Raw genomic sequence first — 9,723 nt, 5'->3', positions numbered from 1 at the left:
AATGGGCTAGACTTTCTCAAAGTCGACTTTTCTAGTTCGCTTCCCGCCAATTTTTACCGATCTAAATTTAGGTCGGTGACGTGTCTCATAAACATCCAATCAGAGCGCGAGAAAGATGCCGACGCCACAGTAAACGTCATGGTCGTTATTTTGTTGCTCTCAGACCCTGTTCACACGGATCCGGACGAATATTTGTCCGCATGAATACTGTTCCTGGAACACCTGTTCAGACGGACCCGCCCAAAATCTGACTCAGTTTGCTGATGGGGGGGTCCGGGCCGGTTTTGATACACTAGAAACATTCTTGTTGTTATAACCGCCTACAAGGCAACTAAGGCAGCAGAGGGACTAGATTGGCAATTGGGAGACGGTGAAGTGTCGATACGAAGTTATTGCCAGGAATTTCGAGGGAAGATACCCGCAAAACCAGCCGGCGCCATATTACCCTGGTGCCCAGAGCCTCGAGCGTCTCTCTATTCAGTGGCCAGCGAAGAGAGACGCACAAGGCTCTGGAACCTGGGTAGCGACATATCCGCGCGGATCCAAAGCAATATTCAAAACAAGATCAAAAGAATCAAGTCTAGTTATAGAAAGGCGGCCGATACTGGAAGGAATAGTGGAGGGGGGAGATTGGTGGCCACATGGCAAGAATGGGGTCTAGTTTACAGCCGCTCGCCTGATTTTTTTTTTTTTTTTTTTTTTTTTTTTTTTTACTGATTTTCGAGGAAAATACCCACCCGCGCAGTCCTATCAGGGAAAATCAAATAGGGCGACTTGGGGCAAGTCTAAGAATGGGCGGGCTGCCCTTGTGTGGGCTCCCTGTGGTGAAAAACTTGCCCCATTCCCTCTCCAGACTAAAGATGGCGGACAACATGGGAAGCGAAGAGTCTACACCGGAAATTACAGTCGAAGACTTGAAAAAAATCATAAATGAGACAATCGGGAAGTACAGGTTTCCCAGTAAAGCTTATGATGAAGTGTTTGACGGGATATATGTCGGTGGCGCGTAAGTAGCTTCAGTGTGTTCAGTGAATGAGAGTTTGATTGGAATAAGTACACGCATGAATAAGCTGTTTCGTGACTGTTTCGATTTCAAGCGTTTGCAAAAGTTCTAATTGTCACTAACTTTAGGCAATTAATACTAAAACTACTAAATGATATGTCTTCGCTTTTTTCATAACGTTTTGGTGAACTCCATGTCGCATAATAGGCTAGATTGCTACGTTTTTAGAAAGGTATTAAGAAAAAAATGTAGAACAACTGTGGTGGGGTATTCTGAAGTTGCCCTTTAATTATAAGAAAGCTTCTTTGGAATGTTAACTTAATGTTGAATGGAATTGTGATATTTGAGTCAATCTAAGGCAGACCTCTAGCAGGCCTCCAAATATTGTGGTGGGGGGATGGATGTTCATAAATCCTCTGCTATGGTCCTTTTAGGTGTGAAAAAAAGGCCCAATCCCAGCACACTCAGTGTTTACTTGTAAATCCTTGCGTCGATGACAAATGCTTTGCCTGTTTGATGGATCAAGTTACTTTGTTTTGTACGATAAGAGAAACTCTGAAGCCAGAACAATTGCTTGTGATACAGTTGTGTTTAGTGGGAAAGAGTGATTTTTTTGTTCAGCTATTTCATCAGAATAATTTTGAATTCATCGGCTGTCAGTTTTAAATTAGCTTAAGCTTCCGACGTGTCACGCCCCCAGAACTAGTCTTACTAGGAAACTTTTCCAGCGGCTCTTTTGCCGTAGTGACCTTTGGGAGCGCCCGCAAAGTACACTGGATCCTTGAGCATGTGGCCCTTGAAGCCTAAAAGATACGTTGTGAAATGACACCCAAAAAAGGTCCCTCCCCCCCAAAAGGAATACTGGCTAATTTTCTTGAGCTTTTTCATGGCATGGTCATGGTGATCATGGTAATGTGCATTGCATTATAACTATGATTGTAAATGATATTTGATTTCAAGATCATAAATAATTTAACACATCTTTGTTTCAATTATTATCACATCTTCTGGTTTTACAGTGTAACTGCCATGGAGGAGGATCAACTTGTTGCCCTTGGTGTTACCCATGTTCTAAATGCAGCACAGGGCACCAAGAGACTCTCACATGTCAACACTGACGCAAGCTTCTACAAATCAGGAATAATCTTCCATGGTATCCCTGCAACAGATGTGTTCATGTTTAAGCTGAACAAATATTTTGATGAAGCAGCAGACTTTATTGCTAGTGCAGTTGGCACCAAGAATTGCCCAAAGAATGGCAGAGTCTATGTCCACTGCAAAGAAGGCATTAGTCGATCTGCTACTCTTGTCCTGGCATATCTAATAAAACATCAGCAGATGGGTTTAACCAATGCATTGAGGACTGTGAGAAGTAAACGCATGGTGTATCCAAACATGGGTTTTATGGAGCAGCTCATAGATTATTCACACAAACTCAACAGATGCTTTTAGTTGTAGATTGATCCCAATTTTTTTTAAATTATCAAAAAGACAGACTTCTGAATGGGCATCACTTCCCAGATCCAGGGGAAATTGTGATCCATGTGTTGATATTCCTCTCCTGGATAAATCAATTTTTCGATTCAGATACAATTAGCTGATTGCACTTGTGGGGATTCAATAACTGAGGATTTCACTTTGATGCCTAGTTGCACCATCTTCTAATATTAGGGGCCATGTATCTTTGTCAGCTATTTTTTTGTCATCCTAGCAAATGCCAAGTCTGAGAAAGCATTCATTTCCATGGGTTGATTATATGAAGCTACTGCGATATTTTCAAAAAAAAGTTTTCAAATTTGTTTTAAAATAGCTGTTTCAACAACTAATTTGTCTGCCAATGTTGATAGTGAAAACAATAAAGATGTGGCTGAAAAGAGCCCTATAGAGCAGGGGGACCAAAAGCATGCACACAAGATTTATCTGCATGCTTAAATTTGTGATATCATCATCCATCTCTGTTGTAAATTTGGCTGAGCAATAAGGCGGACCAGTTCTTAACCATAGGTTTGTTGTGCCCTACACATGTCCAGTTATTAAAATCTTGGGCTTTGTTTTTTCATTTGAAGCCAATATGGTTTTTGTGCTCTGGAAAACTGCAATTCACCGTGTTGCATGTTTTTTCTATCATCTTGTGGGCATTTTCTTTTTGTTTTAGAATGTGCAAAAACATGCATCGTATTATGTATATATCAAATAATGTGTAAATAACCAGAGGTCCTTTTTACATTTTTGTCAGGTTAAGGTTATTTAATGGAAAACACTACCAGTTGGGGTCATGATTATTGTAAGTTTTATAAGAAAAAAAAAGTTGAGATAATTACTTAAGTCCTACTTAAGTAAAAACAAATGCCATCTTTTAGCTGAGTTATAAAATACACAGTAATGATGTTTAATGTTGTTTATTTATTTTTTGTTATAGATGAAGGACCACAAACCATTGTGTAGACTGTTCTTACATCTCCTAACATTTTCTTGCAACAATACTTATAGTTTGGTATAATATTATTACTAAATGAAGGCCAGGAGTATAGATAAAAGCAGGATACCTGTAATAACTACTGAATCCCATCTCCATATATATCTGGTTTTTTTTCATATCTGATACAAAAATGATTACAAGCTGTACAGCACATGCGTATGCCCACTGTTTTGCTCGTTTACATTGTGTGCACCAAGAGCAGTATGTTATTGTTTTCAAAATGGCACATTTTCCACAGTCCACAAGATAACCCAAAGCGTATTGTTTTCAAATTGTTCTGTTTGCACCCACCTAAGAAGTCTAAACCCTTGTCTTGTTTAGGAATAGCAACACAATCCAACTTTAAAAGGCAGTGATGCGGGTTTTGAATTCTTGGCTTGTGTATGAATTGCGCTAGAAAAATATAGTTACTTCACTTCGTAACAAAAAAATAAGTCTTTTATATATAAGGCATAAAAAGTAAGTTCCCTAATATAAGTTGCCTTGAGAATGTAAAACCTCCAGGGCCGTAAAATTCTGTACATATTTTAGCACTTGTTTATAATACTTTTCACTAATTTAATGCTAAAATACCTAAATATAAATAGATTTGTCTCACAATAAAAATGACATCTTGAATTATATATAAATTATTCATCTATTCTCCAAAATCAGACTACTGTATAAGCTATGGTTTATCTTTTGTTTCTTCCCTTTGGAGGTGCAGGTCTGGCTTTGATGTCTTTACACCTTGGAATGTGTCTTTCTGCTGTCTCCGGGTTGAATTTTCTCTCACAGTGAGGGCATTGCACATAGTGTGGATTCTCCATAACAGGTGGTGGCTCATCGCTGGACCCCTTAGCGTAGCGGATGGCCTTGATAAAGCTCTCATGCTGGGCCCTCCAGTCTATTTTTCGAGCCTGGAAATGATTCAATCAGTCAATCATTATCCGCATTTCCATTTTGTGATTAGACATACTTTTTTCATTAATCAACTCAAAGTGATAAAAAAAGGAGATAGAGGTGGGGATATACCGGTTTGCTTTTATGCAGTCTAACTAATGAAGTTTGGCCAGAGTTTGGTGATCTAAAATGTATAATAAACAATCTACAAATATAAGTATATAAAACTTCAGAACCTCACAAAGACAAGCGATTTTATTGGTTGAGAAACTTGGGATAAAATGCAATATACACCTAGGAGGTGGATATTTTCCTGCGCCAGAAATCAAGCAAAATGGCAGGTGTTACAGCTGATTTACAAGTGTTTTCCGAAAAGAAAATTGCTCTAAAGCTTGTATTATATACTAAAACAATCATACCATTTCCATTTTGGCAGAAAGTGGCTTTAAAAATATCTACCTCGAGCCTTCTGCTCTCGGTAGATATTTCGCCACATTGAGGTGGATACCTCAATGGAAATGGTATAAAGCTTATATTCAACAACCAGAAATAACCTACCTTTTTTTCTGGTTCCTGTTTGTGAGCACCAGCTTTAACATATTTCTCATGTTCAGTCCCTGCGGTTCTCTGCTTGGTCATGTCAAATGCTTTCCTCTTGCGGGTGGAGTTCTTTGCACACACTTTTTGGTGTTTTTCCAGCCTATCAGTCTGGAAATTACGCCCACATATAGAGCATGGTGACAGGTCTAGTTCAACTTCTTGTGCAGCTTTTTCTGCTTGTTGAATATAGAAACTTGTGAAGTCCTCTTTTGGCTCTTCTTCTTCATCCACAGGTACAGGGTCTGCAATAACTGGTTTGTGTTTCACTTTCTTCGGTTTCTTAGGTGTTACATCAGCTGCAGGCTTTAAAATCTTAACAGATTTTGGTGGTTCTTCCACGAAACTTTCATCTCTTTCAAAGACTGCTTTTTTTAATGTTTTATTAAATCTTTCCTCCTCTTCCCTCTCCAAGCGCTCTTGCTTTTCAAGTTCAAGTTGCTGTTGTTTAATTCTTTGCAGTTTTTCTTGCTCCATTTGGATTTTTTCAAGAAGTTCTTTTTCACGTAAGGATAGTGACTCTCCCTTGCTCTCCATCTTTTGTCTGTGTTTTTCCAATCTCTCTTCTTTTCCTTTATCCTGTTCTATTTGCCACTTTTGAAAGTCTGTTAATTTTTCAGGCTTACTAGGAAGGCTTATTTTCTGCTGGCTTAGTTTTTTCATCCTCAATGCTTTTAATCTTGATAGATTTGGAGGGGGTTCATCCAAGCTGTTGAAATCATGCCCCATGTCACCATCTGAATCATCGTTTGGCAAAGGAACATTTTGCACTTTTGTTTTCTGCAGGGCAGCAGTTCTTTGTTTAGGTGGAGCTTGAGGAATGTGCTGTTTTCGAGGTGCACCTCTTGGAACAACTGTACCTCCCCCACCACGTCTCTTTATGGGTGCATTAATGTTGTAACTGGGCGCAATTTCTGGTGTATCCTCCTGCGCTACTAATGTGGCATGTGTCTCGTATCTGTTGTTAGGGGTGGGGGGTTTATGGGGGTTCACAGCATCTCTATGCAATGGGGGCAAAGGGTTTTGTTTATCAACTCCTTTACCTTTCTTCCTATGATACATGTTCCTTACATTACCATGGCTTGGAGCCTGCTGACCAGGTGAGGGGTTTTGTACTTGTGGACTTTTCTGTGGAGAACCTAAACTTCCAGGGTTTTGTCCCTTCATTTGTCGAAAGTGTGCATCAATTGGAGGTAAGTATGCTGCATTTTCTTTTTGTTTGGCTTCTGCTTCCATTGCTCTTCTTTCAGCAAAGAATGCACGAACTGTACCGCCACTTTTGGCATTCCGTGGATTTGATTGTGAAACTTCACGCCTGTCTTGGACGTCTTTTTTCCTCTTCTTTTCAATATTTAATTTCATCATTTCAAGACGAGAATACTTGGGTTGTCTTTGGGATACTCCATTGCCTTGCATGCTTTGTGGCATACTTGTAAGGGTAGAGGAGGATGCAAGATCTTGCATTGGGAATGGAGGGCGATGTAGATTCACACAAGACAGGAACTCGTATGAGACAGGCTCTGCCATCAACTCAACAGCCAGGGAAATCTAAGTGAAAAAAAAAGTATATCAGTACACCACCGAACCAGTGTTCAAAACTAAATCACAGAACTCCAGTATTTAAAAAGATGTGTTCAAGTCAATATCATTAATATCAAAGCATATCGCAATCTAAAAAACATCCTAAAGTAATAAATCTATTTTGAGAAGGGAAATGATATAAATAAAATACCGTGCATCCTCTAAAGGCATCCTATAGTCTTGTCAGTGGTTTTAGAATTAGAATAAGATCTTACCATGATTCGTAGGATCTTTTGTTTAAGTTATAAACAATATGTTGCCAAGCAAACTCTGAGTTGAGGTCTCAGCTAATTATGCCCTAAAGTCACAATATAGGTCTTGGTCTAGGGCTTGAATGGAATTTGTTTGCAAGTGTGCCAATCAAATGTATTGACATGCTGTGGGACTGAATAAACAATCTTAGAGCTTCTTTTAGGGTTTATTATGAAAGTGATGGATAGTATAAATTCTTAATGGGAAAATTTGATTTTGATCGGAAAGAAGAAATGATGCACAAATATGAGTTGAGATATTATTGAATGGCAGTAGGAAAAACAATAAAGAAATGCAATAATTGTTTAGTTCAACAACGAACTGTATTCATTGTAAAAGATAAACAAGACACTTAGAAGTATATTAGTTATCATTTAAATTGTTTAGTTGTCCACTTAGATCAGATATTAAGTTATACAGGAAAGACGAGGGCCTTCCCATTCAAGGGGAACTAAAAACTAGGTATGGTGCATGTGTCAAATTCACCGTTATTAACTCATTAAAGACTCTTTTGGGCATCTATGTTTACTGACAACCAAGTCAGAGATGTCGAAATAGCTGTTTAAAAGGAGGACAACAAACAGAAATAAAAAACCCACGCATTGTGTGTGTTATTTTTTTTTTTATCTCGAAGACATATTTGTATAAACCTTCACGCCTAAAACGCACAAAAGCAGTGTTTTTCTAATCGATCGTTCGGCAAAGGGGTTTGCTAAGATAGCTATTACATTCTACCTTATAGTTAAACGTACCTTTTAGGCTTGAGATGGGTATAATTTCGCCACTATGATTAAGAATCTCGTGAATATTCACTTACAAGTCCCTTCGACACAGTTCAATTCTTGTCACGGTGTTTCTGTACATGAGCGCTGTCGCGTGGCATCAAATTTCACCTCTCTGCATTATGATTGGCTGACTCCCTGTCACCAACGTAAATACACTAACATGGCTTTCGGTTGCTATGTAAATATCCCCGCATAGCAACAAATGCTAAAAACAGTTTAGCTGGGGGGGGGGTGGAAAGGTAGTTATATTGGATCTATTTTGCAATGAAAGGCTTCTTTGAAGGTACCAAAGTAAGGAATTTAAGACTGTCAAGTTTTGTGGTGTATATTCGGCCTTGGCTGAATCTAGTTTTCGCAAGTTTTACCATTTATTCCTTTTAGACCTACCCCTCCCCCCTGTGAAATATTAGTTGTCACAACATTCCGTAACCAGTCTCCTTGAACGCGCACGCGGTCCTTTCAAAATGGCTTCCAAAACAAGGAAACCTAAAACACCTAACTCCAAAAGTCCACAGAAGCGAGCCTCGCAGACTGATTCTTACAGCCCTAAAGTAGCAGATTCTCCGAGGGCCAGGCCAACCAATGAGCTCGGCAGAAGGCTTAGGGACCTTTGTGTTTCATGGCACGAGAGTGTTCACAAATGGACAAATCTCAATTCGCTTGGGACCAACGTGGCGAACAAGCTCATGAATTTACAGCTACAAGATCAGTGAGTCCGTGAACTTTTTGTGTTTAAATAGTATTTTTTTCGAGGCATGCTGATATTTTTTTGTATCGTCTTGTTAGCTATAGCGATGCTGAAGGAACAAACTCAGTATCAGTCCTGGATGAAACAAGTGAATCAGCTAGCGCCGAGCTACAAGATGAAATCGTCAGAACGTCACAAGAGCTTTCAACTATTTTACAAAAGATGGTGGGGAAATAAGGCTCATGCGTTTTTACTTATGTTTTAAGACGATGATCTTGCAGGTAAATATAAAAAATATTATTCATGTTTTTTGCTGCATTTTTCAAAGGATGGAATTGTTACAAAAATGGAATCTCTATCGAAAAATTTCGAAGCTGCCAAAGAACTGGATAAAATGAAAGAGGCGACATGTGATCAGAATGATGGGAAATGTATATTCAAAACCTGGACTGTCGACAAATATTGTAAGTATGATCCCTTTTCATGTCTGAGAAAATTCCATGCTCCAAAGACCGCTTGGTATCCGAGCATTACGAAAGTTTGTTTTGAGCCCAATGACACTAAGAAATAACAATCACTGTTTTGACACGCTTTTTTCTCTGCAGGCAATACTTCAAACAAATTACTCGCCATGTACAGGAAGGAATTAACCTTGAAAGAGAAACTGTTTTCTTCATTTACCTCAACCAAAGATAGAACTACTTTAATGGTGTACTTATCGCTTTGGCTACATAGTCCTTATATAGATAGAGATCACGATATTTTATTAGAAAGTATGCTTGTTGAGACGGATCTACGGTAATAGATTGATAGAGTTTATATAAATAAATCACAAAATTGATAAACACGTTTATATACATTATGATTGCCTCCGTTCTTTAGCTCGCCTTCGATAGCTCAGTTGGTAGAGCGGGGGACTGTAGAGTTATCACTGTAATCCCTAGGTCGCTGGTTCGAATCCGGCTCGAAGGATTTTTTTTTCTTCTCAATGTATGGAGTAAGCAAAATAAAAGGCTTAGAAACAGATGAAAATAAACTAAGACATTATTTCTACAGTAACGAACTTGGGTAAAGAAGTTTACAGAGCAAACGCAGCGTTCTCAATTTAACGTGAATCTTGGGAGGTTTCACAAAACGGCTGTATTCATCAGAAAGAATACATTTTACATAGTGCTACCTAATTTAAATCAAATTACATTGTTTTTTTTCTTCGTCGTCCACGATATCGTCCTCTACACAGTTTCAGTTTGCACACACTAAAGTTTTGACGTTTCGGCGGTAACCCTGTGGAGATGCAAATTCGCGCAGGCGTCGCTCTTGCGTGTATTAACGTAACACGTGCCTTTTTTCCTGTTCTGTTTTAAGGGCCCGCCTGAAAAGCATTGCCTGCGTAACAGGAAAGTCCTACTGCCAGTTGTGCGTGCTTCCAAACCTATTGCGCTTGCTAGCGGGCCAG

General features: G+C 39.0%; 3 protein-coding genes and 1 non-coding gene across 4 annotated transcripts; 3 read left to right on the top strand and 1 right to left on the bottom strand.

Moving 5' to 3' along the window:
• Positions 1-835: 835 nt before the first annotated feature.
• Positions 836-3,396, top strand: LOC5500287 (dual specificity protein phosphatase 3). Its single transcript, XM_001621716.3, has 2 exons — positions 836-1,006; positions 2,023-3,396. Exons 1-2 carry the CDS (start codon positions 861-863, stop codon positions 2,453-2,455), a joined length of 579 nt encoding a protein of 192 aa, XP_001621766.2. The 5' UTR covers positions 836-860; the 3' UTR covers positions 2,456-3,396.
• On the bottom strand, positions 3,387-7,706 carry LOC5500288 (zinc finger C2HC domain-containing protein 1C). Its single transcript, XM_032368742.2, has 3 exons — positions 7,547-7,706; positions 4,923-6,509; positions 3,387-4,381 (listed from the first exon to the last, which is right to left on the bottom strand). Exons 2-3 carry the CDS (start codon positions 6,486-6,488, stop codon positions 4,157-4,159), a joined length of 1,791 nt encoding a protein of 596 aa, XP_032224633.2. The 5' UTR covers positions 6,489-6,509; positions 7,547-7,706; the 3' UTR covers positions 3,387-4,156.
• A 170-nt stretch (positions 7,707-7,876) lies between these two features.
• LOC5500286 (cyclin-dependent kinase 2-interacting protein) lies at positions 7,877-9,303 on the top strand. Its single transcript, XM_001621715.3, has 4 exons — positions 7,877-8,288; positions 8,366-8,492; positions 8,596-8,731; positions 8,873-9,303. Exons 1-4 carry the CDS (start codon positions 8,044-8,046, stop codon positions 9,067-9,069), a joined length of 705 nt encoding a protein of 234 aa, XP_001621765.2. The 5' UTR covers positions 7,877-8,043; the 3' UTR covers positions 9,070-9,303.
• Trnay-gua lies at positions 9,154-9,239 on the top strand. Its single transcript is given in 2 exon segments — positions 9,154-9,190; positions 9,204-9,239. It is a non-coding gene; the product is annotated as a tRNA-Tyr (tRNA).
• Positions 9,304-9,723: the final 420 nt, after the last annotated feature.

The sequence above is a fragment of the Nematostella vectensis genome, chromosome 7 (genome assembly GCF_932526225.1).
Source record: "Nematostella vectensis chromosome 7, jaNemVect1.1, whole genome shotgun sequence".
Lineage (NCBI taxonomy): Eukaryota > Metazoa > Cnidaria > Anthozoa > Actiniaria > Edwardsiidae > Nematostella > Nematostella vectensis.
Note: the sequence above shows the minus strand (reverse complement) of the source record. Positions and strands in the feature narration are given on the sequence as shown.